Below are 25051 nucleotides of genomic sequence, written 5' to 3' on the forward strand. Positions count from 1 at the left end.
CATTGGTACTATTTACCTATGTTTCCCTTCCATATCGATCCGTAGATTTACTCGAAACATTAACAGAGCAGCCTATTTTGACATGAAATAGCCTGGTACGTATAGCAGCTATCGTTATAGCATTAGCCATCCGCAAAGTCCCATGAGCCTCAGCTCGCAATCTCCCATGAGCCTCAGCAAAGTGTAAACAATCGCGTTTCTCAAACGATATCCTATAAAATGATCGGAACTGACTAAAGTTCGATCTAACACATTGGTACTGCTTACCCTTCCATATCAATCCGTAAATTTACTCGAAACATTAACGGAGCAGCCTATTTTGAAATGAAATAGCCTCGCGGGTACAACAGCTATTCGGTGACGCCCCCTGACTACAGTTGCCGTAATGTTGGGAAGCGATGCGACCTTGTAATTTACTAGTCGTACTAAAACGTACTGAAACATTTTGGCAGAGCACTGTGTACAACCAGTATGGATCAACAAATTCATCAATTGATCCATATATAAGGCGCACTGGACTATAAGGCGCACTGTCGGCTTTTGAGAAAATTTTAGGTTTTTAGGTGCGCCTTATAGTCCGGAAAATACGGTAATAAAGAAATCAATAGTATTGTTGGTTTCCCTTTTTTGCTAGTGCATCATAGTCTGGAGTAAAATTTGTTGTGGTAATTCTTAGGATCGAGCCGAGGTGTCGGTCCGTTAAACCTAGATCTGTGACGGGCTTTGTTGACGTTCATGTGGCTGAACGTCTTCTCATACACGTAGGTCGAGCCAAATTGTCCACTCTTTTTTTAACATTCGGCACTCAGTGTCCACCTTTCTTTTCTTCGGGCCACTCATTTTAATGGAAGGATTCCAGGGGAAGGTTTGTGGGTGGCATTAGCGTAAAACTGTATCTGAAAACTCAGCGCGCGAATTACGAGAATATTGACGTCACAGCCTACACTCGAAATTCGGCACCGATAGATGAAATTACTACGTACTACTGAGTACGCACACGCACTTGTGAGTGTGCACCGAGCTTTCTGACACGGCTCCCGGGAGTAAATGCGCGGGCGGGCGCTTCCCCATCTACTGGGGAAACATAGTAATTGCAGGGAAAATGACCCCAAAAAATACAATTTATTCAGGTTTGGCGGGCCGGATTAAACGGCCCCGTGGGCCGGATGTGGCCCGCGGGCCGTAGTTTGCCCATGTCTGATCTAGTGCCATCCCAATTTCAACCAAGGATTTCACTGCCGGACACACAATCTACATATCTACACACCTTTTGAATTTGTCTACACTGTTTTTGCCATTATTCACATGTCCTGAGTGTTGTTAGTCACCTATATGTTGAACAGAGGGTGTGTTTTACCGAAGTCAAATTCCTTGTTTGGCACGCTCAAACATGGCGAATAAAAACTCTTGAATCTCTTGAATATCTACAGTACTACCTATAATACCACCGTAACCAAGAAAAATGAAAGAGACAACTTACTTTAAGAAACTACTACCTAATTTAAGAAAAGTGAAGACCCCAGGGTGACCTAAGAGTGGAGGAAGGTGCACACAGGTGGACAACATACTTTTTAGGAGATGCAACATAAAAGAAATTGGAGAGTCGAAAGTGGTGGTGGGAGAAAGTGTACCTGGACAGCATAGGGTGGTGCTCTGTAGGATGACGTTAGAGGTGAAGAAGAAGAGAGTGAGAGCTCAATAAAGGATCAGATGTGGAAGCTGAAGGTGGAAGCCTGTTGTGTGAAATTCAGTGAGCTCGTGAGAGAAGCACTGGATGGTGGAGAAGCAATTTTGTAAAACTGGAAAAGTACTGCAGCTGTGGTGAGGGAACAGCTAGGAAGGTACTGGTTGTGACATCTGGACAGAGGTAAAAAGACAAGGATATGTGGTGGTGGAACAAAGATGTCTTGGAAAGCATAAGGAGAAAGAGGTTTTCAAAAAAGAAGTGGGATAGTCAGAGAGATGAAGAAATTAGGAGTACAAGGAGATGTGGTGAAATGTGAAGAGAAGTGTCAAAAGCTAAGGAACAGGCATTTAGTGAGCTGTACAGTGAGGAAGGAAAAGGACTTGTGCCAATTGGCCAGACAAAGGGACAAAGCTGAAAAGGATGTGCAGTGGGTTAGGGTGATAAAAGATGGAGATGGCAATGTGCTGACAACTGAGTAGAGTGTGTTGAGAAGATGGAGGGAATATTCGAGGAGCTGATGAATGAAGAAAATGTGAGAGAGAAAAGGTTGGATGATGTGGAGAGACTAAATAAGGATGAGGTAAGGCCAGCTATGAAGAGGATGAGTGGAAAGGCAGTTGGCCTAAATGACATTCCAGTGGAAGCATGGAAATGTCTAGGAGAGATGGCAGTGGAGGTTCTAACCCAGGGGTGGGCAAACTACGGCCCGCGGGCCACATCCGGCCCACGGGACCGTTTAATCCGGCCCGCCAACCCTGAACAAATTGTATTATTAAACATTTTTTTTGGTCATTTTGCCTGCAATGACTGCGTTTCCCCAGTAGATGGGGAACTGCTCGCCTGCGCATTTACTACCGGAAGCCGTGTCAGAAAGCTCGGTGCACACTCACAAGTGCGTGTACGTACTCAGTAGTACGGACATGGCGCACTCGCGCTCTATTTGTATCAGTCCCGAATTTAGAGCGTGGGCTGTGACGACAGCATTCTTGTAATTCGCGCGCTGAGCTTTCAGATACAGTTTTACGCTAAAGCCACCCACAAACCTTCCCCTGGAATCCTTCTATTAAAATGAGTCGTCCAAGGAAAAGCAAGGTGGACACAGTGCCGAGTGTTTAAAAAAGAGTGGCCAATTTGGCTCGACGTACGCGACGTGACGTTCAGCCACATCAACATCAACCCGTCACAGATCGAGGTAAACGGACCAACACCTCGGATCTCTCCTAAGAATTGCCACAAAAATGTTACTCCAGACTATGACGCACTAGCAAAAAAGGGAGACCAACAACACTGTTCCCACTGAAAATGAAGGGGAGGCTCTCAAGTTTGTTGTAAAAAAATGCATTTTGAATATGATTTGTACACATAGCAGGGATTGAAACTAGCGACCATTCTCATTTTCAAACAATGCAGGATGCTCAAGGACATTGATGCACCACCTGTTTGCGACTAATCTTCACCTGTAAAGTTCTTAAGGCTTACTTTAAGGAAGTGTTTCCCGTTTCCTCACCTCTGTTACCAGGTGTTTGTGAGTTAAAACTCTGCTCTGATTTTCAGATACCCCTCACCGTGTTGCCGTTTTGATTACTTTATTTGGATGTATGCTTTCACTGATTCTTCAAGTTGATATATTTGGTCAGAATGTTTGATGTGATCTCATAAGATAAACATCTTTCATTAATCTGACCTGCAGGCACTGAAGTGATGGAGACTGTTATTCATAATAACAGTGTCGTATTTTATGAGAATCACTGATAGCAGTTTTTTAGTGATTTCTTTTTTTTTTTTTTTTAATGCTGTTAATAAATGCATTTGTTTTCAAAAAACTTGTTTGGAATATCCATGCTTTACTACCTACTAAAGGCCAAAATCTTTTATGCAATGACCTTTACAGGTCGCTTATATTACTTCACACAAACACTACGTCCATCTGCTCCTGGTTCGGCCCTCCGGTCCAAATTTAGAACCCAGTTCGGCCCGCGAGTCAAAAAGTTTGCCCACCCCTGTTCTAACCAGATTGTTTAATAAAATCTTGGAAAGTGAGAGGATGCCTGGGGATTGAAGACGAAGTGTGATGTTTTCAATTTTTAAGAACAAGGGGGACGTGCAGAACTGCCGCAGCATGAAGTTACGGGAAAGGGTAGTAGATGCTAGGCTCAGAAAACAAGTGAAGATCTGTGAGCAGAAATATGGTTTCATGCTGAGAAAGTGCACTACTGATGCATTGTTTGCATCAGTATGCATTTATTAGGAGTGAACATATCAGAGGGACAGCTCAGGTGGACAGAGTGAGATGGAAACCATTGATCTGCTCTGGCGACCCCAACGGGAGCAGCCAAAAGATGTATTTTTAAATAAAATTATATTGCACCAGAGCTTTTTAAAATCAGTTTAGTTTTGTTTCTAGACAAGAACATGTGAATTTAAGAAATAAAAACATTTGTCCATAAATAACTTTGTACATAAAAAACACTTGTTCATTCAATATATTGTCTCATTTGTATTTTTTTATTATTTATTAAAACCCTTGTTTCAGTACCCTGGGGTTAACCTGTAGACCACAGATGTCAAACTCAAGGCCCGGGGGCCAGATACGGCCCGCCACATCATTTTATGTGGCCCGCGAAGACAAATTGTGCATCAAATTCGTGTGTCAATACTAGAATTGCAAATTGTCTTCACTTTTAATATTATTAGTTTTTTTAAATATTTGACCAGTTTTTACTCATCTGATTTGAAAACGAGTTATTTGTCAGTTTGTTTTGTAGCTTTTACTGTATATAATATGAGGTGCTCATACATTTATTTGGGTTGACAGTCATAATGGCCCTCCGAAAGAAGCTATGACTACAATGCGGCCCGCGAAAAAAATGAGTTTGAAACCCCTGCTGTAGACCAAAAAAAAGGAAAAGGAAAGAAAAATTGCAAACCAAAGTTAGAAAGTTCCTCCTCAAATGAAGTGGCTTTGCAAACTTCTCTGCAAAGAAAAAAGACATTTCGAGCCCTGCATATACATAATGTTTATGCCACACTTGTATGGCGGAATTACAGTGTTCTTTCAGATTAATTAATGCTTCATTTGGATTAGTTTTGCCTTATCCTGTAAATTTATACGAGACCTTATATTTTATATTGTAATAAAGATGAATTAACTGTTTTGTTTTTTGATGAATTCATTGAAAAGGATGTTGAAATAAAAATCCTAATTAAATATTTTCCATGCTGTAATCATTCAAGTCTATATTAGACCACTTATTTTATTTCATCACAACTTCTTCAACTGACTTATTTTGTTGGCAATAGAAGACCAAACAGTACTTTTCCAGATTTTATCACAGCCATGTCAATGTCTCAATGGGCTCTTTGCACAAAATGACATGACTTCACTTCCTCTTTGTGGAATGCGGCTCATTCCTTTCCAGTTTGGGCCCCATTATTGGGTAGAGCCGTGTAAACAACGGGTACATGCTTAAAAAAGATTGTTTTCCCTTAAAAGCAACAAAGATAAAGTACCACACACATTTAAGTTTTCAGGGTGCATGTCGTCCGCCGAGTACAACGGTGTTCTGAGCTACCACAAATTTCTCAGCAATTTAGAACCGCAAAAGTGGTGGCTTATGAGTATTTGCTGTGCTAAATTCAAAGCTACATCCTACACCGTGGTTTGCAGTCAGCACTTCACTCCGGAGCAATTTATTCATCCGGAAACCCCCGACAGAAAAGCTCAGTTACAGAAACGCCGTGCCCATACAGTTCCAGTCAAAGGATTACAAAATGTACCCACCAAGGCTCGGCGCATGGGAACAAGTAAGACCTGAGCAGGAACAGAACTGTGAGCATCCGATGGAAAGCTCTCCTGTTGCCGACCATGATTATTGTTTTGTCACAAACCTGCTTTCCTGGACATGTCAGCAGACGAAAATATAATATTAAAAGAAATAGACTCTTTGAAAACCAATTATAAAAACAAACCACTTGTCAGAGAATACGCAAAACAATGTTGAAAAGAATTATATCTCACGCAGAAAGCACAAAAAAAAAAAGACTGACCTAACAACAGCATACCACTATACCATCATTTGGGTTTTGTTATAAAAATTGTTTTTTATTATACTGAATTTTTGTTGTCATAAAAACAAACTATAACTCATTCATTATTTCAACTCGTTTGTTGATAAATCTGACATTTTTCAGGTTTTTTTTGACCGGCTCGTCAGTCGCCTTGTGCACCTGCTCTGCTGGCATTCCAGCCTCCCTTTTCCTCTTTTCGCATTCCCTAAATAAACAGTCCGTGTTGCACATGGTTGTCCTGCCTCGTTCGTGACAGGCTCGCTACAGCGTTTCCCGCACTTGTCTTCAGTGACGCACGTTGCTCAGAGGCACGCTCCGCGCTATCAGCGTGTATTTAATCGCCGTTCTCCTGTCACTTCTGAACCCGCGAAGTAGCACATTCGCGAAAGGTGAAGCGCAAAGTGGCAAGGGATCACTGTATTACACTTAACGTTTTAACATTAACAAATTGGGCTCCAAAGGTTAATTTGTATATTTTTTCAAGGGCAAAAAGTTACAAGTTTCCCCGCATTGGGAATACATTAGCGCTACTTTTCCATTTTTGGTTACTGCCCAATGACAGTTTTGCAGGACTCGTTTAATTGAAACTGTTTTGTCTTATCCTCCCATTTCCAGGTTTCTATAGCTGTGGGACTTGCCGGGCTTGCTTGTGTGATTCTGCTGATGATCATCCTCCTGATTCATAAATATGGGCGACATTCCAAGTTACGCATGAAAGGTATGTTTCCAGACTCACTCATGAACTTTAATAATTCATTTGCCTTTTGTTTTGTTTTGTCATATTATGAAGCGACACGGTGGAGCACTGGTTAGCACATCCATCTGCAATGAGCAGAGGTTAGGGTTAGGTTCGATTCTGGCTACAGCCTTACTGTGTAGAGTTTGCATGTTCTCCCCGTGCCTTTACAACATTCCCAAGGATGTCACGGTGTCAGCTGGTGAAAACAATGGAGGAATGAGGACAGTTGTAAACTGCTGGTTTTATGTAGAAAATGTTATTTTGTAGTTCTGGTTGGCAAAACATCTTTCGGCTGCTCCCGTTAAGGGTCACCACAGCAGATCGTTTCCATCTAACTGTGCCCTCTTTAACTTCCTCTGTCACACCAACCACCTGCATGTCCACCCTCACCACAACCATATACTCTTTGGCCTCCTCCTTCTTCTTCTCTTTTCTGTTGGTTCCAAACACTTGAAATTATATCACACCTCAGCCTCTGCCAGTCATGAAATGTTGAAATTGATTATCACCAGCTAAAGTATCATTTCTTTATTATATCACCAAGATATCCAATCATAATGCATTCCAAGAGGCATTTTGTAAGCTGAATTGTTCATACGTCATTAAATATTACATTGAAATCTGTAAGGGTTCATTTTACTTACATTTACCCTGAAGTCCATGACTGAAGTCTGCCGCCTAGCCGAAAGGGAGGTGCTTTCAGCAGACACACTTCTCTGGCCACACATCAGTAGAAGTGTGGTGCTCTGAGTCTTATACAAGCCGACCTCAGTGGGTTTTCTCACAGTTATTTATCCGTAAATGACACACATGGGCAGCGCAACAGTCTGGGCGATGTGGCCAGGAGGTCTTCCTGGCTGCCTCACCAGCAGCAGCTGGTTAACGCAGTCGGTGGTGCACTCTGAGCTTTTTGCGACAGAGAGCCCCAAAACTAATTTGAATCCTCTTTTTTTAATCCATCCATTTTCAACACCGCTTATCCTGTTCAGGGTCGTGGGGGGTGCTGGAGCCTATCCCAGCTGACATTGGGCGAAAGGCAGACTACAACCTGAACTGGTCACCAGCCAGTCGTAGGGCACACATAGAGACAAACAACCAGTCACACCCACATGCATACTGTCACTGAGCGGAAATCAAGCCCGCACTGTCCACGCATAAGTAATGCATGTGTACCCCTACACTAGCAGCGACTATCCCTCCTATTTTTTTTCCTTATAAATCTTATACAAAGCAGAATTAAACCACTGCTGAGAATACATTTGATTTCTTATTTTACTGTCCTAGGTCCAGCAGCAGTGATAGTAAGTGGTGAAGAAGACTGCAACAATCCACTTCATCATGTGAATCATGGTATTAATCGCCCATGCACAATGGATGGTGGACTAGAGGCTGTGACAATTGGACTGAACAGTATTCCCATTATCGAGAATCCACAGTACTTCAGACATGGGCACAACTATAAGAAAGCCACCACCTGTACGTACATCAATTTGAACAATATTTCATTTTTGTAATGTATTCAGTTGAATATAGCTCGTAAAGGATTTGCGAAACATTGTATTCTGTTTTTATTTACATTTTAAAAAATGTCACAACTTTTTTAAAATAAATTACTGCCCCCATATCTGTATTAGTAGCAAGAAATAACATGTAGTTGGGATTTTTTGGGATTATTAGATTGATTTTTTTTCTCTTTTAAAGATGTTGAGCATCTAAAACGAAAGGACATCATTTTGAAGAGGGAGCTTGGAGAAGGAGCATTTGGCAAAGTTTTCTTAGCGGAATGTTACACTCTGTGCCCAAGAAAAGACAAAATGCTTGTAGCTGTAAAGGTAAGGGGGGGCGGCAAGGAGGGGAGGGGGGCTCTGGTGCATATCTGTGCATGTACTATGTGTGTCATGTCCTTTATTGAATTAGTTTTGATCTTGACTTTGCCTTGTTTTCATTGTTCCTGGTTTATTTTGGAATCCCGATTGTCCTCATGTCAAGTCACTTGCCTTTCCTCATATGTCATCAATCTCTACTCTGATTCCCAATTGTTTTCACCTGTTTCCAGTTATCCTCATGTGTTAAATCATAGGTGTCAAACGCAAGGCTCGGGGGCCAGATACGGCCCGCCACATCATGTTATGTGGCCCGCAAATAAAAAAATTTGCAGCGACTTTGTGTCATTACTAAGATTACAAATTGTCTTCACTTTAAAAATAGAGATATTGCTTGCAATTTTATTATACCATTTGTCTTTTTAAAATAGTTGAACAGTTTTTACTAATCTCTGATCTCAAAAGTTATTCATCAGTTTTTTTGTCGCCTGAAGCGTATATAGAAGACATTGACAATCATAACGGCCCTCCGAGGGAAACTATGATTACGATGCGGCCCGCGACAAAAAATTAGTTTAACACCCCTGTGTTAAATAGTCCGCGTCTCCCCTGTCTTATGCCAAAACATTTTCTTCGTGATCACCAAAGCGGTCACAGTTGTCGAACCCCAGCCTTGTTGCCACAGCCTTACAGTAAGAACTAGGGATGTCCCAATCAGCATATGCCTCCGATCCCGATCTGATCTTTTAACCTCAAATCCAATCCGATATTTTGCCTTTAGTATTGAAATTTATAAAACTGAAATTTATTTTGAGCAAGTAACTCAACTTTTTACAAAACTAAAATTTCATCAATAAGCATTACTAGTATTATTGTAAATCCCATTATTCTATTTTATTTTATTGTATTGTATTTTAATAATTGTATCAAATTATTATTGTAAATCTTACTGAGAATTAAAGATCAGCTTCAATTTAATATTTAAGACATAAGTAAAAAGAATAAAAAACTGACTTGGTACAGTATTATCAAAAAGAAAGCGCTATCCAAGTGCTACTGAGATGGGCTGGTTGTCAAGACCAATACATTTGACCAACCTTTCTGTGACTTTCTTTGCTCGTTTGTTTTCGTTGGAGTGTGTTTGTCTCTCCTCAGAACGTCCAGCATTTGTTGCTTTGCTTTAGCAACCTTTCCATCTGCAACTTTACAAAACGCTTTACACACATTGTCGTTTTTTGTCCTCAGATGACGAATCAAGTTTGTGGTGTTAAATGTAGCTCTGCTGCTGCCTCCTCTTGAAATTGCCATGTTGCAGACATTGCAACCGTAACTAGTGGGTACTTTATAGTAGTTGCCGTAAAGATCGGCACGACTCGTCAGCTAATGTAGCCGATCTCCGATCACCGGAAAATAGGAAAAGATCGGGACATCCCGAGTAAGAACGCTTTTGTGCTGATACTTTTCATAGTCAATTTTTGTATATTCTTTTTGTCAGGAACCCTCCTGTTTGGAGTGCTTTGTGTTGAACCTTTTGCAGTCCTTGTTTTTCCCCCCACAACAAGGTGTTTTTCCTTTTTTCTGTTTTTCCTAATTAAACAACTGTGTGTGTGTGTGTGTGTGTGTGTGTGTGTGTGTGTGTGTGTGTGTGTGTGTGTGTGTGTGCGTGCGTGTGTGTGAATGTCTGTGTGCATGAGCGCGTGCATCGCTATCTCTGTTTTTCCTAATTGAATAAGTGTGATTGTGTGTGTGTGCGTGTGTGTGTGTTCTGGAGAAATACAATCCCAATTGCACAAAAAAGACCAACCACAATCTTAGCACTTTTGACGCATATAATTTACCAACAAAAACAATTACAATTTTAAAGAAAGATGTGTATCTCAATACAGCAATCCCTCCTTTAGAGCGGATAATTGGTTCCAAAAACCACCCGCGATAAGTGAAATCCGCGAAGTACGGTCACCCTCTCATCTGTACTTTTTTTTTTTAATCTGTAAATTTTTGTGTCGGTAAATGTATATGAAACCATTTAAGTGCATATTTTATTATTAGAACATTAAATAATTGTTTCAAACATGTAAATAATACATTAATAGTATAAATAACATGCAGAAATATTATAAATAGTATAAATATTGAAAATATAAATATTATACGTGTGTGCGTGTAACATATTATCAAGAAGTACTGGGCAGGCTAACGAGTTAGCGGAAAGATGCTAATTCGCGATCGTGCTAACACGCGAAAACGGACCTCTACAGGAATTTAAACGAACATTTGGAGCAATACTACATTGTCCTAAAGGTTATAAACACGTGATCGTTCATTTCTCTTGTTAGGAGACCCACTTACATCGTCAATGACTCATGTACCACTGTAACCGACATATGTACACGAACGTAAAACATTAAGTGGTATCGCCTGAAAACGGCCTTCAAAATTAATCACCCTACCTCAAATCAAAGGACAGCTGAATAACATAAATAACATGGAGAATTCTTAACACATACTGTAAATATGTTTTTAGAACAACTTATTATTTTTTTTTATAACAAGGTACAAGTGTACATACTGTAAATATGTTTTTAGAACTCTTTTATTATTATAAAAAATTTTCTATAACAAGGTACAACACTGTAAATATGTTTTTAGAACTCTATAACAATTTTTTTTTACAAAAAGGTACAAGTGTACGCACTGCAATTGTGTGGGCACTACTTGCCTTCTGCTGGCGTGTGGGCAAGTTTTGTGCCATAATTCCTCAATTTAGAAGTTTTATTTTGACTTTTATTTATTTTTTTAATTTGGAAAAAAAAATCCGCGATGTAGTGAAACCGCGAAAAACGAACTGCAACGTAGCGAGGGATTACTGTATAGCATTTGTTTTCCTTAAAATTGCATGAAATTAATGGCTATTTTTTCATTTTTCTTTCTAATTTTTAGTTCCAGATCATAAAATTGTCACATGAGGGAGACCAGTACTGGTAGTGGTCACCGTCACAAGTAACATTATTTTGAAATAAGGCTGGTATCCGTACCGATACCAATACCTGGTATCAGTACCTATACCAATACCTGGTATCGGTACTTGCTCATTTCTACAATGCAATTTTCTCTCCAGACTCTAAAGGACCCCACTTTATCAGCAAGGAAAGATTTCCAACGTGAAGCTGAGCTGCTTACCAATCTTCAACATGAACATATTGTGAAATTTTATGGCGTATGTGTTGATGGAGATCCACTCATTATGGTCTTTGAGTACATGAAGCATGGAGATTTGAATAAATTTCTCAGGTAAGTACAAAAAACCTAAATTGTATAGTTAGATCATTGCTGAATTACTGTTAGATTCTGCATGGATTCTGCGAATTAGGATTTTAAAATAAAACAAGAAGTGAAATCTTAGACGAGACAACCTCACCCACCGCCTCCTTCAGGCCTGTACCCCTCCCTGTGCACCAAGAATCACCTGCCCCGGCTTGATTACGGATGGCCAGCAGACGCTTCATCTTGTAGACCACAGGAGGAGGTGGGGGACTGACCTTGACCGACTTGCCTTGGCTTTAGTGGAATGTCAAAGTCAAAGTCAGCTTTATTGTCAATCCCTTCATATGTCAAGACACACAAAGAAACCGAAATTCCGTTTCCTCTATCCCACGGTGACGAGACATACAAGTAGACGACACAAACAATAAATAATACACAAAAAATAACAATATAAATAAAATGAGCGATGAATAAATAATAAACCAAAAACCCAATAAATAAGAGGAGCAAAACTGAGCCAGCATGCATACAGCAGACAGTAAGCACAGCGCAAAGAACAGGACGCTACGCTGAAAGGGGGAGCGAGTTCAGGATCCTAACAGCCTGGAGTATGAAGCTGTTGGAGAGTCTGGTGGTGCGGGAGCGCAGGCTCCTGTACCGCCTCCCAGAGGGCAGAAGATCAAACAAAGAGTGAGCGGGGTGACTCACATCACTCACAATCTCGGTCGCCTTGCGGGTGAGATGGGAGGTGTAAATGTCCTTCAAGGAGGGGAGAGAAGCACCAATAGTCTTACCAGCCGTCTTCACTATGCGCTGCAGGGCCTTCAAGTCGTAGTCAGAATGTTGGATGGGCGCGAAGGGACCAAGGCAGGCGAAGTCAGACTGCTGTAGGACTAATGACTTTGGAAAAGGGGCACGGACCCATAAACAGTGCGGCCAACTTCTGGCTTGGCACTGTCAGGTGTAGGTTCTTGGAGGAGACCCACACTCTCTATCCAGGCCAGTTAATATGAGTTATTAGACATTAGTAAGGCGGAGGTGAGGGCAGCTATAAACAGGATGAAGAGTGGAAAAGCAGATGACATTCCAGTGGAGGCACGGAATAGTCTAGGAGAGATGGTAGAGGAGTTTCTAACCATAATTGTTTAATAAAATCTTGGAACGTGAGAGGCTGCCTGAGGAGTGGAGACGAAGTATGCTGGTTCCTTTTTTTTAAGAACAACGGTGATGTGCAGAATTGCAGTAACTACAGAGGCATAAAATCTTATCAGCCACGACATGAAGTTATGGGAAAGAGTAATAAAAGTGAAGCATAGAAAACGGGTTAAGATCTGAGGTCTGTGAGCACCAATAGGGTTTCATGCCGAGAAACTACCAATGCATTGTTTGCTCTGAGAATACTGATGGAGAAGTATAGAGAAGGCAAGAAGGAGTTACATTGTGTGTTTGTGGAATTATAGAAAGTTTATGACTGGGTACCAAGAGAAGAGTTGTGCTATTGTATGAGGAAGTCTGAACTTGCAGAGAGGGTAGTGCAGGACATGTACAAGGATAGTGTTACAGCGGTGAGATGTGCAATACAAATGACAGATCCATTCAAGATGGAGGTGGGATTAAACCATGGATCAGCCCTGAGTCCTTTCTTGTTCGCAGTGGTGATGAACAGGTTGACAGATCAAATCAGACAGGAGTCTCCATGGACTATGATGTTTGCAGATGGCATTGTGATATATAGTGAGAGTAGAGAGCATGTTGAGTATCCTTGAGAGGTGGAGGTATGCTCTGGAGAGCAGGGGAATGAAAGTCAGTAGGAGTAAGACTGAGTACATGTGTGTGAATTAGAGGGAACCTCATGGAATAGTGTGGTTACAAGGAGCAGAAGTGGTGAAAGTAGAGGAGTTTAAATACTTGGGGTCAACTGTCTAAAGTTCTGGAGAGTGTAGCAGAGAGGTGAAGAAGAGAGTGCAGGCAGGGTGGAGTGGGTGGAGAAAGGTGCAGAAGTGATTTGTGACCAAAGAATATCTGCAAGAGTCAAGGGGCAAGTCGACAAGGCAGTAGTGCGACCAGTGATGTTGTACGGCTTAAAGATGGTGGCACTAAGAAAAACACTGGAGACAGAGCTGGAGGTGGCACAGATGATTTGGGAGTGATGAGGATGGACAAGATTAGGAATGAACATATCATAGGTACAGCTCAGGTGAGACGGTTTGGAGACAGAGAGGTGAGATTGAGATGTTTTGGACATACTGATGAGGGACCAGGGGTATAAAGGGAGAAGGATTCTGAGGAGCCACCTGGCAGGAGGAGAAGAGGGAGGCCAAAGAGAGAGTTTATGGATGTGGTGAGGGAGGGCATGCAGGTGGTTAGTGTGTCAGAGAAAGATACGGAGGACAGAGTGAGATAGAAACGGTTGATCTGCGATGGCGACCCCAACGGGAGCAGCTGGAAGGAGAAAAATCTCTATGGCAGTCATGGATATGACAGAAGAAAGTCTTTGACACAATAAATCATAATATTCTGTCAACAAAATTGGAGTGTTTTGGGATTAGAGGGTTAGAATTGCAATGGTTGAAAAGTTACATGGAGAAGAGACTGCAGATTGTGGAGATAGTAAATTTTGAATATAACCTGTGGTGTATCACAAAGATCAATATAAAGACCAAAATTATTTAGATACTATATGTTCATAAACAACATGCAAAGCTTCCAGTATATTAAAGAATATTATTTTTGCTGGTGACACAAATGTTTTCTGCTCAGGAGAGAATCCACAGCAGATGATGAATGTAATCTCAACTGAGTTGAGAATTAAAATTGTGATTTGCTGTGACCAAATAATCTTTAAATCTGAACAAAATTTACGATTTGTTAAACATCGTGTAATTCCAGCCACTGCAGAAACGAAAATAGACACTGCCACCCTGGAAAGGACATAAGAATACATTTTAAGGAGTTATTATTGACTCTAAAATTTGTTGGAAATCACGTGAATTATATCAGACATAAAGTTACATACACTGTACCGCACTCTTGTATTACTGTATCTTTCCTACTGTGTGAAGGTGTGGAGTAATACTGATAAGAGCACTGTACAACCAATATGCATGATGTAAAAAAGAGCAATCAGAATAGTAAACAATGCAGGTCAAATTCCATACTCAGGAGTAATGTTTTTTGTAATCTGTAGATGTCTGAACTATTTCCCAACCATTTCACACTCCCTAGAGCCCATGGACCAGATGCCATGATCTTGGTGGATGGACAGCCATTGCAGACTAATGGAGAGTTGGGTTTGTCCCAGATGCTTCACATAGCCAGTCAAATTGCAGCAGGGATGATCTACCTTGCATCACAACATTTTGTGCACCGTGATTTGGCTACCAGAAACTGTCTGGTAGGAAATGCCCTACAGGTGAAAATAGGAGACTTTGGCATGTCAAGAGACATTTACAGCACTGATTATTATAGGGTAAGGTCATACTTAATTGCTTCATCGAACGGTCTACTGTCATTTGTTCGTATTTGTAATCTGTACAGAATGTGTGTACAGTACTCCCTACTAAACTAAACAAAGTGCAAACAATCGGGTCCCGAAAATGTCAATTGAGATCGACCAGTAAAGTCAAAATTATTGAACACCCAAGTACCTTCTTATTCTACTGTTGTTCTGTGGTTATATATTTTTTTAATATAGAGTGGAGCTTAGGTTTTCGACCACAATCCGTTCCAGAATGCTGTTCGAGAAGTGAATCGTTCTTATTCATGTTTTCCCATTACAAATAATGGAAAAAATTGTAATCCGTTCCAAGCTTTTTTAAAGCATTTTTTCATTATTTTACACCATAAACTGCATAAATAAGTGAGTAGGTAATGTGTAAATAAATAATATGAATAATAATCTGAATTAATAGAGTAGGCTAGGCTGGGGAATGTATTGCCGTATCTGTAGCAACTCGCTTGTGTGTTTCATTCTAATAGTAAAAGATATCTTTTTAAATTGTGAGGGGAAAAAGAGCACATCAAAACATTTTTTTTATTTTTACCAATGAAAGACAACATTTCAAAGATCATGTGAAAGAAAACAGCAAAAACGTTTTCTTAATTTCAAAAAGGTAAGCACAGTCGCCCCTCTCGCAACATCACTTCCTTTAAGAGTGTCTTTGTTTTTCAGGATCGAGCTTATTGTCGATTTTACCATGAAAAACTCCCGCGCCAACTCTGACACACGCACACCGGACTCATATTTTGCGATTCTTTTTTAAATTCAACCGTTTTGCGCACTACTTTCCTCTTTTCGCCATGATCAGCTTTACTGCTCCCACTTGCTTCCTTTGGAGGCATGATTAGAGTTGATGCAATCCTCAGAGTAACGAGAATGTAATAATGAACGGAGTCAGTTGTCATGCAGGTCCTCTCGGCTCATCTCGCGAGGTTCGACAACCGAAATTTCGTCCGACATCCGAAGCAAAAAAATCTTGAATTTTTTGTTCGAATACCGATTTGTTCGAGAACTGGGACGTTCGAAAACCGAGGCTCCAATACTGCACTGTTCACGTTCAATAGTCAGAAGAGAAGACTATTATTGTTTAATATGTTGCAGAAAAATGTTATGGTTGATATACCGTATTGGCCCGAATATAAGACGACCCTGATTATAAGATGACCCTCTCTTTTTCAAGACTCAAGTTTGAAAAAAGATATTTTGAACACCAGATTTAATTTTTATCCAGAAAATAATTACAGTACATCTGAAACAAATGATTATAACAATATATTCAAGAGAAAAAACATGTTATTTTGCCTCATTCAAATCATGCAAAAACTGTCTAGCACGTCTTAATATCTGAACATTTAAATATGTAAACTAAAGTGCAATCACATTTGTAAATGAATGGCTTCTGGTTTTTTAAATGTAAATAAACCAATCTAATGTGATAAAACAACAAACTAACTGTAACTCGTCTTGAAACAAATCTGAATAAGGAAAAACATTGCAATAAAATAATGCAAACTACTACCGCTATTGTTGGGGAGCCTGAGGACTGTATAGTATACTGTACACTGTGGCTCGGTTGGTTATGCTCTTTTCGCCCCCGGGTGTCGGTCAGAACACAGGAGGGAAGACGTGCTTCAGTTTTGATTGCTTTATTGAATTATTGGCAAAAAAGTTGTTAGGTTTTTTCGCTGACCGAACAAATTTCAAGAGAAGAGCAACAGCAAACAAACCACAAGTGAGACAGAATATTAAGTCTTTTCTCGCGAGGAGTGCAGTACAGATAGCTTCACAACAATCTCACTACACTAAATATCTGTATGCACTCCCGCTCTTTTTATTGGGATTTGCCCTACCCACAAATCGTGAGACAAAAGCCCCTAAAAGAGGAGGGGGAACGCATGTGGGTTTTGCCTCGTAAGGAAGAAATCACTAGGTGTTTACATACTGATAAGAACATGTGGGAAGAGGAATTTGAGTAGCCTGGATAGAGAAGAAAACCTTTGACCTCTAGTCAAAACATAGCAAGGGATGCTTTACGACATTGTGTAGAATGGGACAAGCTAGGTTATTTATTACTGGATACATACATTCCGACATAATCCTACGATTAAGATAGTTTGGAAAACCCTGACAATGATGGTCACTTGTCGGTTCATCTGAGGTGCAAGACAGCAATGAGGCATGTTGTTTAACAAAGTGGTCTTTGTTAGAAAGGAACTGTCTCGGAAGATGTCTTCTTTTTGCTGAGTTGTCAGCTGGTCCTGTCTGACCCAGCTGTAACCTCTCTCCTGACCCAGCCGTAACTTTTCTCTTCTGTGGTACATCATAAAAACAGCAAGGCCAAACAGCAAGCATATATTGCAGTAATACTGCGGTAAAGCATTGATTAGAGAACGCATGATAACATATATATATACATTTTTCTAACAATTCCCTCCTGTGTATCATAAGTTCTCAGAGACCATCTTATCACCTAAAAGCGGCCACTTCAAAAAGATTTTCAGCCGTAGGATCACAAGTATGAGCACAAATAAGTTTACACCAAGAAAGGATAAACGTTGCGATATTATCATTCGGAAACACCCAGATCTGGGAAGAAGTCTGTAAACCCAAGTGCAAAAATTCCATCATCATCATCGTTATCATCAACATGCTGGCGTTCAGACATTAGGCATACCCCGGCCATCTTGTCTTCCATGGGCGATATTGCTGTAGTGATGAGACGATTAAACAGAGCACGGAGACATGGAATACAACAACAACCACACAAGGTGAGTATAGCAGTAATTGAGGACACAAGGGCTTTATACTTCCCAAAAGCAGTCATCCACTTGTTGTGCTCTTTCATCCTCGTTTTGAGGGATTGCAAGCTTGCAATCGCCTTCGTCAGGCTCCCATCAGGGGCGGTGTCGTTCTGGATGAAGGTGCAGCATTGTTCTCTGAACATTGCGCAGACCCTTCCTTTCTCAGACACCAACATAACAAGAGCATTGCGGTTCTGGATTGACATTAGGGAAGGCGTGGCTAGCTGTCCGTGCACTGCCTCAAGTCCCGCTTGTGTCCGTTTGCGCAATTTCTGCATGTTGCAATGGTTGTAATTTATCATGTCGACGTTTTTGTTCATCGTACACCACCAGCAAATGGAAGACTCCCATCCTGCTACAATTTGGTCAATTAATTCTTATTAATCAGTAACTCCTCTGGGGACTCTGATTGCATCAATTTCAGTCAGATCATCGTCGACTCTCAAATTTAAAGACATTTTGTTTGTTTGTTTTTCCAGCTTTTTCCCAGATCTTGGCATGTTGATACATATACAATTTAGCTTGACTACATTCTCTGAAAGCAATGGCTTCTTTTTTCTTTTTTCAATGGATATTACTATATAGAATGCTCTGTCACACATTTCACAATCAGTAGATGTGACAGATGTCACACAATCTTTGGTCAATGGCAACGATACAACATAAAGAATCGGTCGCAAATCCATACATATGACATATTCACTTTTTGTTTCTGTCTTTGCAGCTTGTTTTGCCATTAGCAATCAATTGTTTCGTTTTTCAGCAACTCTTATAGTTACCTGAAACAAATTATCCACATTCGTTTTAGATATAATCATCCCATTCTTTAACATCTACAGCGGTTGTTGACAAAGTACACATATAAACATCATATTTTCATTGCAGTCCAGATCCGACACAGCAGATCATCCTGCAAAGGTCAAATTGATCTTTTAAATTGCTACAATGCAGCATTGTTTTTTGGGAGTGATCAATATAAGTTGTTCACTCATCTCTCCCCTACTCATTATGACTTAGTTCCCACAAATACCATATTGCTGAAGTTAACAAAATGGCAACAAAGATAGCCACCTTACATGCAATAACGTCATTGTTCCATTTTCTTGTTCCCGGCATTTCTCTAAGAGGTAAGGCTTCCTTTGGGTCACTTTTTCCGATTGAACGTTACCTCAAAAGAAATTACCCTTTTGTAATTTGCTAGGACCACCTCAACTGACCTTTCTGCTATTTTAATGGCAGTTGATGTAATTATCAATATTCAATGTGGCCCTTCCCCCTTGGAAGAACACCAGTGTTTCGTTTTCAATGCTCTTAATGAGAACGTGCTTTGTTCTTTTTGCCTTTAAAATATTAATTATAAATATAAAATGTAAATGCCAAATTTGAATCATCCTTAGTATCCCACTTGGTTTTGAAACATGGTAATCTATATTGTCGCCCAAACAATTTTTCATACGGGGTTAAACCCACAGTACTTGTAATATTTATGTACAGTTTGACCAGGTCTAAACATTTTGTCCATGATCTTCCACTTTTTCCATGCGCATTTTCACACTTTATACCAGTCCTGTCATGAGAATTAATTTCCGAAATCCCATATCTCGGTATTATTTCTTTACATAACGTTTTTTTTTTCCACTGTTAAGGCATTCAGTGTTTTTGTTGAAGCCAATTCAAACCATTTTGAGAATGCATCTATTATGACCAGGCATTATAACCCTGTGGATTGTGTTTAGCACATGTTAAACAAACTCTACAAAAATTTTGTTTTATAAATGTTTTGAATATGAATCAAATCCATATGTTGTATAAAGCTGAATGAACTGCCCCACTATCCCTCCTCTTGAGCCATGTGACACACACCATGGCTCAATATTGCTGCCCATTTATATAGGCTTTTTGTAGGATAGGTCAGTCTTCTGGTCATTTATAGATACCATTCTCCACTCTTGCCCCTCTTTTCGTCCATAATCGAATTTCAGTCTATGGACTTTGTCGCTGCACATCTTTAAAAACGTTTCAGTAATTTAATCTGCTTCTTGTGTGTACAAAATTTGAAGCGTCTTTTGCACTACAGCTATGCGGTTCCGTCCGCAAGCTTGTTACCTCTTGGCACCTTATCAGTCTCATGTGTGCCCTGCACACGTGCATATAGCTATTTTTCGTGGCAATTGGACTGCTTCCACAACTAGCTTAGTTGTAGTTCCTTGTAGTTTCCTTTCAATCATTCTCTCATTGTTTATCACAAGAATCTTAGCAATTTGAATGAAAATCAAAATGTATGTTTTATTTTACTCAATTGTATGATTTAGAGCATCCATATGTAGTAAAGTGTTGTATTACTACATATGATTTCATCTTCATTTAATTTGACACACCTTTCAAAATGCTTCTCAGTGTCCCAGTGCTCACATGCTTTGCGTGTGTAACTGGTTGTCTCAACCCGTGTTCCACATCCTAATCTTTTCTCCCTCAAGGTGTCAAACCAATTAAGATAAAAAGATAAAAACCAACAAAATAACCGCCAGTAAATTAATATAATAGTCAATTGTTGTTGTTTCTTAACTTTAACTAACTCAATCACTCTCTTATTCTCAAATGTAAAAACTCGTGTAGTCTTGACACAACCAATCGACTATTTCTTCTAAAGTTAGCTTTGAAATGTTGTTATTTAATAATTTTGCTTCATCCAATTCCAGAAAGCAAGTTCTTTCCATCTCTCAAATTTTGTTTCATCAGGGCTAGGCATTAATGCAGTGTGGACCAGTTTCTGCCCACAAAAAAATTGCTTGCCTTTCTTTTCTTCTTATTTTCACAAAATTGCTTTTGTTTTGCGGTGCAAATCAGATAGACTACAGTCTAGCAAATTCTTTTGTGCACCTACATTAGCCAATTTTAACACATAACACTGACAGCACACAGACAACACAAAAACAACAGAGACACAGCTCACAAACAATACCAACAAACAACGCTGCGCCAACGTCATCCTCTGTTTTGACGTTTTGGTTATACTCCTTTTCTCATCAGTGCCTATTATCCTTCATGCAAATATTGTCACATCTTTCTTAAGCATCACCCTGCTTCAAATATTCAAACATTCTCTGAGAAACTCGCACTTTCCCTGCTTCGCCCGCAGCCATAGCACCCCTCGTGCGAGGGGGGGCGCAGCATCAATGTTGATTGGTCACAGGCTGGCCATTTCCTGCAACAACCATGATGCCGGCCCACCGCCCACACGAGCATAGCAAAGGCCCACGCGCACAGCCCCGCCCCGCGACAACGCGCGAGCGCAGGCACGCTTATCAGTCTCACCCTCTCAAAGGGCAGGCCAGCTTTGCTGTTGCGCCCTTTGTCATGTTCACATTCGACATCTTTCAATGTCTTCTACACAACATTTGTTGTCTCATTTGTCCACACCCTCAGCTACGGCCCTCAAGCGAGGCCGCGCTGATGTCGTTTCATCATCTTCCTGCCTATGCAACAACAAGCTCTCTTTGGATTTTTCTTCACTTCCCTTATTCTTCAATTTTTCTTTCATAGAACACACATCTCACTCACACACACTCATATACACACCCACTCATGAGGATCCTCTGCGCGCACACGCACACACACCAACACAAATGGATGACGCACAACATACGTATAAGACCACATAGATCCCACTAAGAACACTTTTTTGCTCGTCTTACTTGTCAGATTTATTCTTTATTTTACTTCTAGAAGCTATTTGTAATTCTTTTCCATTTATTTAGCCAATTTTAACTTCAGTGTTTCTTTATCTTACTTTATCCCTTTAACACAAATATCTCCTGTATATTTAAGCTAATTTCTCTTTAATTTTGGCAGCCAGGTTCCCACTTCATTACATGGAAACCTGATTTGATTTGGTTTTGGCCTAATCATAACTGTCTTTGTTAATTTGTGCAGTCACGTGCCATGTGACCGTTTTCTCCGCAATTCCAGCATTCTATTGGAGGTTGCACAACTCCTCTCCCTCGGCCTCTAAAGCCTCCTCTGTTAGACATTGCTCGCCCTCTCTGGCCTTTCTGTCCTCTGCCTGCATTTTGGTAAAAAGTGTCACTATCCTGGTCTACCAGAAAAGTGTCTTTTGTAGCTTTCATTCGTTTTCGTTTTTGTTTGTCTATTACTACTTTTTCCGCATGGAGGGCATGATTTATGTCTATGATCTTTAGTTTTGAATTTGTAGCATGTGTTTTCTCTTCCCGCTCTTGTACTTCTTCTAGTTCTCCCTCAAATTTATATTTTTTAACCCATTTATCGAAATCTTTCTTTAAGTCGGTCGGGATCCTGCCTTTCAATTATTTTCCAATCTTTGCATTGTAGTTCATGTCGGGGTAGGGACTTTCGCTTACTATCTAAATTTCCCATGGTTTATTTTTCTAAATTTTGGAGTTGGTAGTTTGAATGGCACCTACAGTGTCCTAAAACCAACTTTATTCACAGGACAGTGGTTAAAAGTTCGATGTGTGGTAAGTCTCCTTTCACCTCCCCGAAGGGAGCGGAGAGTTTTTGCCTCTGCACCCACACAAAGCCACTGTTTACAATCCTGTGTGTTTATATAGAGGAGCGCTCAAATGAGATCACTCTCAGTCAAACCGTACACAAGCATACCACGCGCGATTTTTAATAACAGAGGAGTCCGCACTCCTGCTGCGGAATTTAACTAACGTAAAAAGTTAGGGGGCTCCACACCGCCCCTGCGGAATTTAACTGTTTCTAATTGCACTTGATAGGGTCTAGAATTCTCAAGGTCTTCAAGTGACTTCTTGTCACTGCTCGTTTTAAGTGACCTCGTCACCGCTCAAGTGACCTCGTCACCGCTCATTCATTTTTTAAGTGACCTCTTGTCACTGCTCGTATTAAGTGACCTCTTGTCACAGCTCATTCATTCCTTTTTAGTAGAATTAATATTCCTACTCACGGTCTGCTGATTCTCCTCCTCGGAAGATCTCGTCAACCCTCCCGGTGTCCAGCCGGACTGATCGAGACAGTCCCGTCAAAGGGCTTTTGTTTACCTCGGCCGAGGATTTTCGCCTGCGTCGAAGAGTCCGCTGGAACCGCCAGGTGTGTCGAGACCCCGGAACGAGCCCCCAATTTCTGTTAGGTTTTTTCGCTGACCGAACAAATTTCAAGAGAAGAGCAACAGCAAACAAACCACAAGTGAGACAGAATATTAAGTCTTTTCTCGCGAGGAGTGCAGTACAGATAGCTTCACAACAATCTCACTACACTAAATATCTGTATGCACTCCCGCTCTTTTTATTGGGATTTGCCCTACCCACAAATCGTGAGACAAAAGCCCCTAAAAGAGGAGGGGGAACGCATGTGGGTTTTGCCTCGTAAGGAAGAAATCACTAGGTGTTTACATACTGATAAGAACATGTGGGAAGAGGAATTTGAGTAGCCTGGATAGAGAAGAAAACCTTTGACCTCTAGTCAAAACATAGCAAGGGATGCTTTACGACATTGTGTAGAATGGGACAAGCTAGGTTATTTATTACTGGATACATACATTCCGACATAATCCTACGATTAAGATAGTTTGGAAAACCCTGACAATGATGGTCACTTGTAGGTTCATCTGAGGTGCAAGACAGCAATGAGGCATGTTGTTTAACAAAGTGGTCTTTGTTAGAAAGGAACTGTCTCGGTAGATGTCTTCTTTTTGCTGAGTTGTCAGCTGGTCCTGTCTGACCCAGCTGTAACCTCTCTCCTGACCCAGCCGTAACTTTTCTCTTCTGTGGTACATCATAAAAACAGCAAGGCCAAACAGCAAGCATATATTGCAGTAATACTGCGGTAAAGCATTGATTAGAGAACGCATGATAACATATATATATACATACATTTTTCTAACAAAAGTAACAGGCACTGTGGCTCATAGAGGCATACAGGCAAACTGGCAAAAGGGTATAGGCACATGTTTGGTCGTAAGGATGTGAGAACAGGTGTGTGTAGTGTACATGGGTGAGTCTTTGGGTGTGTGAATGTGATTCTTGTGTGTGTGATTATTGTATGAAGCGTGTGAAGGGTACGTGTGGGGTGTGGTGTGTGTGTGTGTGTGTGGTGGTGGTTCTGCAACAGACAAATACAGCATGTAAGTCAACGCTCAACTTCTGACGTCACATAACACGAGTAGACGGCACATATTACATAACTAACTGCGCGTAACGGTTCCGCTATACTAAATAACCATAAATGAAATACTCTCGGCAACACACCAAACATAAGTCATCGAGACAACAACAAAATACATTTGCTAGGGACCGTTAGTCGCCGTGCCGCTGTGTAACGGCTACTCGTACGATGCGAGGCAAACTTAAAGGAGCGCGCCGAAGCTATCAATCAAACGGCGCACACACGAAACAAACCGCGATCAGACAAACGGCAGAACAGTAGACAGTAGTAACAATGAAATGTATATACTCACTTTGTGTCAAAGACGCACACATACTCAGTCGATACCAGCAACCTTTAACTTACCGCTGCGCACAAGCTCCAACAATCGCGATAAGCTGAGGTAACTCACGCGAAACCTAAGGCGCGGTGACGTAACTTCGCTTTAAAGATATCTGGCGCCATCTAGCATTGTGAACGGTTATAATGTCTAGACCCCAAATGTAAGATGACCCCCACTTTTTCAGTCTTGTTTCAATGCAAAAAACACCGTCTTATATACGTAGTATAAGGTACCCTTGTAACCGAGCTAGATCACACAATATAGTCCGTGTGTGTCCGCGTGTGTGTGTGTGTGCGCGCGTGTGTGCGTGCACGTGCTGTTAGGTGGGAGGCCACAGTATGCTGCCTATTCGTTGGATGCCCCCAGAAAGCATCATGTACAGGAAGTTTACCACAGAGACTGATGTCTGGAGCTTTGGAGTTGTTCTCTGGGAAATCTTCACCAATGGAAAACAGCCCTGGTTCCAGCTGGCCAATAACGAGGTACACATTTTCTGACAATTGCATGTATTTGACAAAATTGCATGTATTTTATGGCAGAAGATCAGTTTAGGGTAGGGGTGTCCAAACTACGGTCCAGTTTTTATTGGCCCGCAGCAAATTCTGAAAACATAATTGAATGTGGCCCGCACAACAGCTTGAGCACTTCTCAGTTCCCACAGTAGATGGAGCCCGCCACACAAA

At 40.8% G+C, this 25051-nt stretch overlaps 1 protein-coding gene across 1 annotated transcript in view; it reads left to right on the forward strand.

Moving 5' to 3' along the window:
* The window catches only part of LOC119124000 (NT-3 growth factor receptor-like), a 68499-nt gene that overhangs the window by 39964 nt on the left and 3484 nt on the right, over positions 1–25051 (forward strand). Inside the window, exons 12-17 of the mRNA XM_037253550.1 lie at positions 6371–6473; positions 7779–7970; positions 8196–8326; positions 11436–11608; positions 14807–15050; positions 24692–24850. Of these exons, the coding sequence (XP_037109445.1) occupies positions 6371–6473; positions 7779–7970; positions 8196–8326; positions 11436–11608; positions 14807–15050; positions 24692–24850 (1002 nt within the window). The remainder of the gene's footprint in view (positions 1–6370; positions 6474–7778; positions 7971–8195; positions 8327–11435; positions 11609–14806; positions 15051–24691; positions 24851–25051) is intronic.

The sequence above is a fragment of the Syngnathus acus genome, chromosome 6 (assembly GCF_901709675.1).
Source record: "Syngnathus acus chromosome 6, fSynAcu1.2, whole genome shotgun sequence".
NCBI classification, from domain to species: domain Eukaryota; kingdom Metazoa; phylum Chordata; class Actinopteri; order Syngnathiformes; family Syngnathidae; genus Syngnathus; species Syngnathus acus.